This window comes from Lampris incognitus, chromosome 15 (assembly GCF_029633865.1).
Source record: "Lampris incognitus isolate fLamInc1 chromosome 15, fLamInc1.hap2, whole genome shotgun sequence".
Lineage (NCBI taxonomy): Eukaryota > Metazoa > Chordata > Actinopteri > Lampriformes > Lampridae > Lampris > Lampris incognitus.
The window spans coordinates 9998155-10010667 of record NC_079225.1 but is presented as its reverse complement, the minus strand read 5'-3'; the positions used below and the strand labels follow the sequence as shown (position 1 = coordinate 10010667).

The 12513-nt window shown below is 46.0% G+C and overlaps 1 protein-coding gene across 1 annotated transcript; it reads right to left on the bottom strand.

The window, feature by feature from the left end:
• Positions 1-329: 329 nt before the first annotated feature.
• On the bottom strand, positions 330-3749 carry abracl (ABRA C-terminal like). Its single transcript, XM_056294712.1, has 3 exons — positions 3695-3749; positions 3127-3192; positions 330-2102 (listed from the first exon to the last, which is right to left on the bottom strand). The coding sequence occupies exons 2-3, from the start codon at positions 3185-3187 to the stop codon at positions 1918-1920; spliced, it is 246 nt and encodes an 81-aa protein (XP_056150687.1). The 5' UTR covers positions 3188-3192; positions 3695-3749; the 3' UTR covers positions 330-1917.
• Positions 3750-12513: the final 8764 nt, after the last annotated feature.

Genomic DNA, 12513 nt, shown 5'->3' with positions numbered 1-12513 from the left:
CCGCCTCCAGCACTAAAGTTACATTACACAAACCTGGTTGTGGGCGAAATCTCAGTTTTACTCGGTCAAAATCAGTGACAGCGAACTGCAGTTCAACTGTAAAGTGAAGCACAGTTACAGGGCTCGCTTTTACTAGTAAAGACATTTTGATCGAGATTTTCTTTGTTCTCACCCCATTTGATCCTAGTCATGCTATTCACAGTATTGGTGAAGATAAAAATATCCAGAATAACACTGGACAGATATGCAAAAATTATCTTTTCCTGATCAGAGAAGTTGCCACATTTTTTTTTTATCAATTTGTCTTGAATGAAATAAACAGCAACACCTAAAAATAAGGTAATCAATGGATATTTTTTAAAAATGACATGAATATGTAATTTGCCCAACAAAACACAGGCCTATGGAAGAGAAGAGGTCCTGAGAGACATCAAACTTCAACATCAACATTTCCATTTCCAACATTTGGCATCAGTCGTGCTATGGTTTAATAAGAATTGCACATGAAACTCAATTGCCGTAATTTTACCAACACCACGTTCTTTGTCATTACGAAGGCAAATTCTGCAGCGTCAGTTGTAGATAAACAACACTGCTGCAGGCATATAAAAAGACAGAACACAAACTAGTCTGAGAACAATTGCATGAATACAAAATTGAAATGTGCAAAAGTCATTCCTGATTTATACTTGTATTGTAACTGGAAATTATTCATTAAGGAACCGTGTTTTGATTTGGAAAGTAACCGCTGTCAAAATGCCACATTAGAAAGTCCTCAAGAGGTAGTAAAAATGACCAATGTAAACAGTAGATGGAATTACCACTTAACAGCACTAATGATCGACCCCCGTGCTAGAATATCCAGCTATCCATTGAAGAACAAGTTTTAAGCAAATTTTCAAGATGTGATTGCTAAAAAAAACCCTTCAAAGATGACTAAAATTAAGGGTTCCTACCTCTAATTTCTAAACTATTAAATCTAACGTCACACTACTTAATCCTACATTGAATCTAATTTTTGCACTGTGCGTTCAGCGTTGATCCAAAACATTACACATCAGAACAGGCGGCCAAACCATGAGAAAAGCATTCGCGTCAAATAACCATGGCACATTTTCAATAATGACCAAAGACATAAAAAAACATCACAAATTATCCTAACGAATACGTTGGAACAAAATCTTACATTCCTGGCCTACGCATTTATAGACTTAACAGTCGATAAAATGACATTTGTGACAAAATGGTTGGAATGGTAGTATCTGATAGTGACATCTTCTGAAAATTCACCTACAGCTGCTTCTCGGTCCCTAAATCCCAACCCAAGAACTAACATGGCTCAGATGGAAATTGAACTGAGTAACAAGTTCTGTGATGGCCACCAAACAATTTCAAGCTTAAATTCATCCACGACAACCCTATTTGTGCACATGAGATCCGTTTCAAAAACATACCCTGAAATATTCTCAAATATCTTTTTTCCCCCGACAATTGTTTGAGCTTTTCTGGTGCAGTGAAATCACCAATAAATGCAGTCATGTAAATTGGACCCATAACTGTATGAGGCTGTGACCGCCGAGCAGGTTAAATCTGCTCGGCGGTCACAGCCTCATACAATAAGCAAGATAGACAAAAATGTACAAAATCCACAATGGCTGCAATTTCAAATACAAACAACCGTTAAATTTGAACTTCAACCAAGACTACAATGAAACTACAATTATGTAAAACTTACAACCAATATATGTACTTAAGTTTTGTCCAAGCATTACAGCATCTCAATTTGTCAGAAAATATGATAATATGGCTTGGTTTTGGGTCCACCCGATGCACTTCAAAAGCACAATCAATTGCTTGAAGTATTTGGAAGAATTTCACATGATCGAGATCTACTTGGCGCCATTTTTTATATTGGTCTCACTCTTGGAGCAGGATGACGTCAACGTCATCATGAACTCCTTGCAGCAGCAGCTCCCCCTGGAATGTCACCACCTTCTTCTTCTTGGCTGCCCTCAGAGTGCCCACCAACGCCTCGAAGATATTGGCACATCTGTCATCACTGAACAAGACGCCAAACTTTACACTCGTCTTTCCATCAGCATCTGAAATAAGAGATTGGTTATATATGAGTACTATTCCACGACTGCAAGGACACTATTGTTTGAAACATGTATTATAATAAAACCTGGCTTGGCAGTGACACAAAAAGATGTCTGACAATAGTGTGTGACAATAAACTTTACAAAAATGAAATGATTACAAAAGTACAACTGAATTAAACAAAAACGTGCATGTTTCATGCAGGAGTCTTGGTTGATATCCCTGTTACAGTTTGCCTTCCTGCTTTTATAAGATAAACCATCTCTTGTTCTACTCGGTAATGAAACATCACGCCGTCTATAAAAACTCTTAAGTTTGGGCTCATTGAGCGAAACAAACTAGTCGTTCAGAAATTGTTTAGGCTAACACTGTTTGATGTGTGTCATCTACTGGAGATACCAGTAAGAAGATGGCACAATTGTAAATGACCACAATAGCTAGGGTTCGGCCTCAAGAACTGGTTCCAAAGCAGAACCATTTCCAAATTTCCAAGAAGCAGGCATTCATTAAGAAACAGCAGTTATGAATCTGCCTAGTGAATCCTGAAAGTGCATTTGCAGCCATGTTCACAAAACTATTGAATTGCATTGGGCATTTAAATCCTCGATGAAGGGGTTTAAAGCCTCTTTTCAGTGCATTTATGGGAGCAATGAATTAGGATCACTGATCACGGCACAAGACTGTACACCACTGGTTCTCAGTCAGGTCCTCGGATATCATCAGTACTGCTGGTTTACTATTATGCATTACGTATTAGTGCATTACGTTCACCGGTTGTGCCACTCATCCCAGTCTCCAATCAGTATGGTTTTAGACCTTAAACAACAGGTGAACCTAGTGAGCCACCTGGCATAATAAAAACCAGCGATACTGGTGGTACCTGAGAACCACGGCTGTACACATTTCCTCAGTGCTTGAGTGACGTGCTTGAGTGACAGGCTCTGGCACCTGCCATAATGCATGTAAAGAGGACGAATGTTAGGTCACAGCTTTTCCATATTAGTACTGAGCATTAACTTGACTCACTTTTACTGCCAAGACGCTGAATTTCCTCCACAAGCAGCTTTATTTCATGTTGGACGTCCATGGTCACTAGAGGGGAACAAAAACCAACTTTGGAGTAAATTTATGCCATTGAGACGCGGAACGATTAAACAGATACGCCTGTTAGGTTTGCGTTGCACGGAAGACGAAGAAGACCTCCGAACTTTGTCTCGAGGGACCGGTGAACTAGACTCGCAACGGAAGGAAGCCGGTTAACGGGCCGCGCGGCACAAAGAGAGCCGAGAAGAAGTCGTCTATGCGGAAGTGGGCGACCGGCCGCTCCCATAGCACAGGCAGGGCTAACATAGCATCGATGCTAGCTACTCGTTATCCCTAACGCGGCGGCGCGCTAAAGTGCCGCCGTGTGGGAAATGACTCCAACCGCATCTCGGGCGACAACACAGCCGGCGACGTGGAGCGCGGCGCGTAAGTTAACGATTGTCGTTCGACGACGAAGTCAACACAATCTACGGCGTTAACTGTCCTCAAACTGGTCCGAAGCGGTAACGTCTCGACTGTTGCGGTGAAAGCGGTAAAGATTAGTATTCACCTGAAGTTACAACTGCGAGCCTCTCCGAAGCGGACAAGAAGTTCTTCTTCTTCGTCTTCTTCGTCTGCTTCCTCTTCTTCTTCTTCTACGTTTATTGGCGGCTGACAAAGAACGATTTGGCGCTCTACCGCCACCAACTGGAGTAGTGAGCGAGCCAGAATGTCTATTGAAACACACACACACATACACACACGCACTTGCTTGCTGGTTGTCCATGGTGCCCGATGATGACCATCTTCTTCTGTTTGTGGGTCCTTTGAGGACTCAGATAGCAGAAGATACCTGCGCAGAGATGGGTTTTAAAGTGGCATGGGGGGTGCGCTTCTCCCAACGCCACATGACTTGATTGTAGAGGAGATGGTTCCGATGGCAAGGGGGATCCCTAGACGACCGGCACCTCCACACAACTGCAGGGGGCTGCCGGAAATCCAGTTTTTCGGAAACCGCCTCGAAGCGTGCCGCCACAGCTTGCTTTTCTGTTGGGGTGAGCTCCCTTAGCCTTATGTCTTCCCAGACTCACCCACAAGGCAGCGGGGCAGTGGTTGATAGGTGCCAGGACGTGTCCACCAGGGTGGGCCTGCTCACCATATCTCTGGGGCCCACTCCTGCTCCGAGATCCCCTGCCCAGTTAGCCTGGGGCCGCAAGACCCCAGTTACCACGTGTGGCCACGGGGAGGCCTGGCAGGAGTCTTGGTGAAGGAGAGGCTATGTACTGGCAAGGGAAGGCTTACACGCTAGGATGCTGCCCTATTCGCCACAGAGGCTAGCCAGCGGCAGCAAGCTAAGGGCAGGAAGGACACAAGCGGGTTGGAAGAACCCATGCACCTTCCCTCCAACTACACACTGCTGCACTAGACGCATCACAACACCCTGTGTGTATGTACACACACACACACACACACACACACACACACACACACACACACACACACACACACACACACACACACACACACAAACTCATGTCTTTTCGATAAAACAGGTTATGTCTCCAGAAACTCCTACAACACCCAGGAATGTCCCGATTTTCTTTCTACTCCAGCAGCACAGTTCACTACCGTTGCCAAAAGGACCGGATGATCCTTGGGTTCTTCTCTCACATCATTCTCGTTGTTTCTCCCCATTCTTTTAGCAGTGTCAGCACACGACGATCCCCTTTTCTGCTCTCATCTTGTTCGATTTCTCTTCCTCAATTCTTGTTGGACACTGTGCCGACCCCGTGTCGTGATTTCCCGCGCTTTGCTTGCGCTTTATCAGCTTTACAGTCTTCCACATTGCCGCCGTCTTCGCCACATCTTCCGACTCCGTTACGCAGTGCTGCAACATGTCCATATTTCTGACAGCAAAAACATCTGAGAGGCGCTCTCTCATGGCCTCACCCTGTAGTTCACCTCATTAGTTCTTCTCCTCCTCCTCCTCATTCTTCTCATTCGTATTGAGTACTTTATTGGCGGTTGGTTGCTCTACTTCTATTTGTTCTTGTTCTTCTACTTCTTCTTCTGACTTTATTGGCGGTTGGCTACTTGATCTGCTTGACCTTGACTATATTGGCGATTGGTTGGTTGATCGGAAGTATGAACTGAAATTGTGGACGTAACTTGATATTGTAACGTGCATGGATAAGAAGACACGCTGGCCGCTGGCTGGCGGGCCTGACCCTTTAGACTAGCGGTTAGCGATGTCTCCTGCCGTGCGGGCTATACGGGTTCGCTTCCCGGCCGCGGCACTTCCTGCGGTTGCCCCCCGAATTCGCTACATTGGTGTCAGAAGTGGGATGGAGCGACCGTAAAGCCATCGGAAGCGCAGGCGCCCTGAGGCGTGAAGGAGCTGATACGCTTAAGCGCGGAGATGCGCTTCCCGAAGGAGGGGGGTAATGTGACGTGAATGGATAAGTAGACACGCTGGCGCGGCGGGTCTGACCCTTTAGTCTAGCGGTTAGCGATGTCTCCTGCGGTGCGGACGATACGGGTTCGCCTCCCGGCCGCGGCAGTTCCTGTGGTTGCGTTGTCCCCCTAATTCGCTACAATATGTACAACTTGAAACGTTTCACCCGTTTGCTGGTAGGTGCAGGTGAAAGTGTGCGGACGGTTGTGTGCACGTCGTTGACATTTATCCATGGTAAATCTTGCAGCCATCGCGAAAAATATGCCATTGTTAATGGCGCGCGCCAACAAACAGGAAACTGATATGACCGCTGCAGTAGAAACCGGAAGTCAGTGGACTCCAGTTATGCACAGAGCCGTATGTGATCCTCCCGCGCGCTACGTCCCGCTGGTGAAACTCCTCACTGTCAGGTGAAAAGAAGCGGCTGGTGACTCCACATGTATCGGAGGAGGCATGTGGTAGTCCGCAGCCGTCCCAGGATCGGCAGAGGGGGTGGAGCAGAGATCGGGACGGCTCGGAAGAGTGGGGTACTTGGCCGGATACAATTGGGGAGAGAAAAAATAAAGGGGGGGGATTTAAATACAAAAAAACAAAAACAAATACAATCAAAACAATAGAACCCCCATCCATCCGATATCTGAACCGCTTATCCTGCTCTCAGGGTCGTGGGGAGAACATGCAAACTCCCCACAGAGGAGGACCCGGGATGACCCCCAAGGTTGGACTATACTGGGGGTCGGACCCAGGACCTTCTTGCTGTGAGGCGACCGCGTTAACCACTGCACCACCGTGCCGCCAAAACAATAAACACAATAGACATAATTAAATAAATAAAAGGAGCCAAATTAACATATGTTAACAAATAAAGAAAAGCAACCAAATAAAAATGAATAAATAAAGATACTGTAGCTAATTTCGGGGAGCAGCCGGACCCTCACAGCCGGGATGCGAATCCGTGGCTCCCGCACCGCGGGCGACAACGTTAACCAGTCGACTGAAGGGCCCGACCCTTTAGCCAAGGGCCAACATGTCTACTTATCCATGCACGTTACACTACCCCCCTCCTTCGGGAAAGGGGGGGGGGGGTAGTGCGCGTATCCCACTTCTGACACCAATGTAGCGAATTTAGGGGGGGGGGCAGTCTGGGAGACCGTCGCCACAGCCGGGACGCGAACCCGTGTCTCCCACGCCGCAAGCGACAACCAAGGGCTTCTCCATGCACGTTACCCTACCCCCCTCCTTCGGGGCGTATTCATGTAAGTTACATTGCCCCCCTCCTTCAGGAAACGTGTCCCAAGCCGGACCGTCACAGCCGGGGCGCGAACTTGTGTATTCCGCACCGCGGGCGACAACGTTAACCAGTCGACTAAAGGGTCCGATCCCTTAGCCAAGGGCTACCGAGCCATTCATCCGCGATCGTTACATTGCCCCCTTCCTTCGGGAAGGGCGTCTCCGGCCTTAAGCATATCAGCTCCTTCACGCCTCTGGGCGCATACGCTTCCGATCTCACCATCCCACTTCTGACACCAATGTAGCGAATTAACCACAGGAACTGCAGCAGCCGGGACGCGAACCCTAGTCTCCCGCGGAGACATCGCTAACCGCTCGACTAACCCTTTAGTCTACTGGTTAACGTTGTCGCTTGCAGTGTGGGAGCCACGGGTTCGCGTCCCGGATGTGACGTCCCGAGCTACCCCCCCCCGAATTCACTACATTGGTGTCGGAAGTGGAATACGCGCGACGCGCTTCCCCGAAGGAGGGGAACGTGCATGCATAAGTAGACACGTTGGCTAACGGGTCGGACCCTTTAGTCGAGCGGTTAGCGATGTCTTCCACGGTGCGGGAAATACAGGTTCGCGTCCCGGCTGCGGCAGTTCCTGTGGTTGCCCCCGAATTCGCTACAATACATAAACTAATAAACCCGGTCACTGGGGATGCACAAGGCAGTGTATTCTTAGTGACAGTCCCAAGCCAGGATAAGCCAGGGGAGGGTTGCATCAGGAAGAGCATCCAGCGTAAAACCTTTGCCAAATCAAATATGCAGATCATAAATCAGATGTCCATACTGGCTCGGTCGCGAGACAAGTGAGATTGAGATGGTGTGGACATGTGTTTTGAGGAGCGATGCTGGGTATATTGGGAGAAGGATGCTGAATATGGAGCTGCCAGGGAAGAGGAGAAGAGGAAGGCCAAAGAGGAGGTTTACGGATGAGGTGAGGGAGGACATGCAGGTGGCTGGTGTGACAGAGGAAGATGCAGAAGACAGAAAGAGATGGAAATGGATGATCCGCTGTGGCGCCCCCTAACGGGAGCAGCCGAAAGAAAAGAAGACATAAATAAATGAATAGTACTAATATCTTCATCCTCTGAGTCTGGACCAATGTCAGTGCACTCATCTGATTTCTCTTTTCAGTTTCCTCTTTCTGCCTGTCCACTGACTCCTCTGAATCTTGTTTTCTTGCTCTCTGTCTTTTCCTTTGTAACTTCCATTTAAAAGAGGTACACTGCCATCTTAATCCCTCTCTTGATAAATTTCCGCCTGGCTTTTCTCCTCCTTCAAAGCAAGCCAGGGTGCTCATTTCTATACGTCATGACAGTGGGTATTCAGACATATGGAGGGAGTTCCATCTTACTCACTCAGAGTTTACTTTTTTCTCTGCCCCCCATAAAAGTTATACTAGAATTTATTATCTTATCATTCCTTCATCAAAAATGTTTTTAGTTCTGTCATGTACCACAGGTAGCGTCATCTTATCTGGCCATGCCCCTTTATATATGGTTTATTCTCTTTTTGGGGAAAGGGCATTATCAAAGCGCTGGAGACTCCAGTCATCTCTTCTCAAAGATGATAATTTCATTTCCTATTTTACCTCAGAATTCAAGATGTTTTATTCAATTAATCCACTATCTACAGACAATTCCTCTGTCCTTTGGGAGACATGTAAAGCTTACTCTCGGGGTTTAATCATGTCTTTCGTAGCACCCGAGAGAATGAACAACATAAGCTCCTTGAATATATATATATTAGCCTACTTGGAGAAACATTACATATCTAGTCCAAGCCCAAACTCACTCAAGGGAGTAATGTGCTGAATACTCTGCTGATGCAGGACTCTGAGCACTCCCTCAAATTCGCCTGACAGAAGTTGCATGAGTTCGGGGGAAGACCCGGTAGATATCTTGCCAATCTTGTCAAAAAGAGGGCAGACTCTCAAACTATTGCCTCAATTACAGACTCTACTGGTGTCAGCTCATTTGATACCAAAACTATTAAGAAATAATTTGCATTATTTTATTCCAATTTATATAAATCGGAACACTGTGACAATGCCCTAGCCCTTATGCATTTATTTTTCCCTGACCTGAGACTCCCAAAGGCTACAGAAGCACAAAAACTACAGTTAAATGCCCCAGTTACAAGAGAGGAAGCACTGCTTGCGTTGAAGTCTATGCTATTGGGGAAGGCCCCAGGGCCAGATGGATTGGGTGTGAGTTTTATAAGGAGTTTAATAATATTATTTTGCACCCATTGCTGGCAATGTTTAACCATTCTTTTGAAAATGGGATCCTACCTCAATCACACATGGAGGCCAATATCGCCCTTATCCTTAAAAAGGAAAGTGCCCTGATAGCTGCGCCACCTATAGGCCTGTTGTCCTTCTTAACTCTGACCAAAAACTGCTTTCCAAATTAGTAGCCATGCATTTGGAAAAAGGGTTACCTTACATTATTAAGGAGGACCGGACTGGTTTTATTAAGGGTCGAAACTCAAGTGATAATATTAGAAGGCTCCTTAATATCATTCAGCCATCCCAGGGCTGCAAGGACCCCACCCTTGTGCTTTCTCTTGATGCCGAGAAGGCTTTTGACCGGGTTGAGTGGTCTTATTTATTTTATAGACTGGAGAAATTTGGCCTGGGTGATAACTTTGTCAGTTGGGTCAGGGTTCTTTACAGTTCTCCAATGGCAGCAGTTCTAACTAATGGAATGAGATCTAGCAACTTTCCTCTTCACTGTGGGAATAGACAGGGTGACCCTCTTAGCTCGTTGCTATTTGATGTTGCTATGTAGCTACTGGCTCAAACAATAAGGCAGAACGCTCTAATATCTGGTGTTCTCATTGGCGAGAGGGAGCATAAAATCACTCTTTACGCAGATGACGTGTTGATATTTTTATCGGAACCACAAAACTGTTTTCCCTGTTTGATCCAATCCATTTCAATATTTGGCACTTTTTCAGGGTACAGAATTAATTTAGCAAACTCTGAGGTCATGCCGCTGAGGTCACTAATGTCTGTCCTAGGCCTGTCAGAGCCCTTTCCTTTCCAATGGTTACCCTCTGGTTTTGTTTACTTTGGAGTATATATAACACCCACATATGGTCATATGTTGAAGGCCAATTTCCTTTCTCTTCTCGATGCCATAAAGGCAGATTTAGATTGCTGGGCCCCCTTACCTCTTCCCTGGCTTGGAAGAATTGCTCTGATTAAAATGAACATCCTGCCCAGATTACTCTACCCATTTCAAATGATCCCTATTTTATTATCCAATAAGGTTATCAAAGTGCTCGAAGGCTGGATGAGTTCTGGAGCAAAAGCAAGCGCCGACTGAAGATGGCAAAACTCCACATGGCTGGCTCTTATGGGGGCTTAGATTCAATTCAATTTCAATTCAATTCAATTTTATTGTCATTATAAACAATGTGCAGGCACATGTTAAAAATGAAATGAGGGATGTACCAAATGTGAGACTCTATCAGTTGGCAGCATGTCTTCGAGTGATAGCATATGGGCTCAAATATGACCCAGCCTCAATTTGGCTCGACATTGAATCCTCTTGTGGAATTTGCTGTTTGTGAATAACTTTGAGTCTGTTAAGGACCTCTGTACTAACCCTATCACTTTAGGTGCAGTCAGAGCCTGGAGTTGTATCCATACTATAGAGGGTCGTGCTCATTTAACATCCCCTCTTACTACTATTCTGGATGGCCCGGAATTTCTGCCAGGCTGCCAAGACTGGGGCTTTAAAGCTAGGAGATTGATTCGATGGCCAGACTTTACTATCTTTTCAGCAGCTGCAGCAGTGATATGGCTTACAGAAAGGTGAAATTTTTAGGTACTTGCAAATCAGACACTTCATCACTAAAGATACATTAACAACCATTAGTGCCACCTCACATGTAGAAAGGGCTTTGTCTTCACAAGTGTCCAAGAAACGCATTAGTGTATTTTATAAAGCCCTAAATTCCAACTCATCTCTAACTTCCCAAGCTATTAAGCAAGCATGGGAGAGGGACTTGGGCATCTCAATTGATGACCCAGATTGGCAGGAAGTGTGGACCCATTCTATGGAAATATCTATCTGTAATTGAACCAAATCTACTCAGTTTAAATTTTTACATCGTACGCATATAACACTTGCTCTCAAAAACGAGATGGATGCTAATTTATCGCCGCTCTGCTGTAAGTGTAACTCTGAGGATGGCAATAACTGTTTCTGGTCATGTGTGAAGCTACAAAGCTACTGGTCTGGTATTGTGGATGAACTGTGTGTTATTTTTGGTGTTCCAGTTGAGTTAGATCCTATGTGTCTCCTTCTTGGTCTTCCAGATGGCCATATTATAAATATCAAACACAAGAGGCTATTAAATCTATTGACTTTTGCCACTAGGAAGAATATTTTTCTCTTTTGGATCAAGGACGTCACTCCAACAAAAAAGTCGTGGCACAATCTACTTCTATAGAGTTTGGGACCCTGACTTAGAACATATTGGACCTATGCTTTCATTGTCCATATAACAAGAGTGTCCTAAACCGGCCTAGCTTGTCCCTGTACCTTTTCTACTGCAAAACCAGTTTTCCTGTAACCTTGCTATTTGTTTACATATTTGTTTATTTATATATTTGCTGTTGCCTTTCTCTGTTGTAGGGGGTGGTGAGGCTTGCGGATGGAGATAATACTGTAACGTGCATGGATAAGTAGACACGTTGGTCCTTGACTAACGGGTCGGACGCTTTAGTCGACTGGTTAACGTTGTCGCTTGCGGAGTGGGAGTCACGGGTTCGCGTCCCGGATGTGGCGGTTCCCGGACTGTCCCCCGAATTTGCTACATTGGTGTTAGAAGTGGGATGGTGAGACCGTGAGGTCATCGGAAGCGTATGCGTGACGGAGTTGATATGCTTAAGCGAGGGGACGTGCTTCCCGAAGGAGGGTGCTAGTGTAACGTGCATGGATGGGTAGACACGAAGTCTGACCCTTTAGTCGAGCGGTCAGCGATGTCTCCCTCTCCGCAAGCGAATAAAGGGGGGCAATCACAGGAACTGCCGCGGCCGGGACGCGAACCTGTATCGCCCGCACCGCGGGAGACATCACTGACCGCTCGACTAAAGGGTCAGACCCAGCGAATCCATGCATGTTACACTACCCTCCTCCTTCGGGAAGCGCGCCCCCGCGTTTAAGCATATCAGCTGCTTCCCGCCTCTGGGCGCATACGCTTCCGATGGCCTTACGGCCTCTCACCATCCCACTTCTGACATCAACGTAGCGAATTCGGGGAGCAGTCCGGGAACCGCCACAGCCGGGACGCGAACCCGTGTCTCTCACTCCGCAGGCGATAACGTTAACCGCTCGACTAAAGGGTCTGACCCGTTAATCAAGGACCAACGTGTCTATTTATCCATGCACGTTACAATACCTACTATTTTTTATTTCTTATTCTTACTCATTTTGTCATGTCGCGTCTGAGCTCTTGACTTGTGTTCATCCAAAATGTAATAAAGATATTCTTAAAAAAAGAAAAAAAATACAGAAAAAACGACCTGCCATGGTTTTGTCATTAAATGCCAATTTATTCTAAAGTTTGATGACAGCGTGACTCGGCTAGAATTCATGTTATGTTCTGTTTGCAATAATTCAACAAAATAACACACCACGTC

What these genes read in the sequence shown, in the direction of transcription:
- abracl (XM_056294712.1), bottom strand. Translation starts at nt 3,187, where the DNA reads ATGGACGTCCAACATGAAATAAAGCTGCTTGTGGAGGAAATTCAGCGT. An exon ending in TCAGCGTCTTGGCAGTAAAA is followed by an intron (nt 2,103 to 3,126) that starts GTGAGTCAAGTT and finishes CTCTTATTTCAG; the next exon opens with ATGCTGATGGAAAGACGAGT.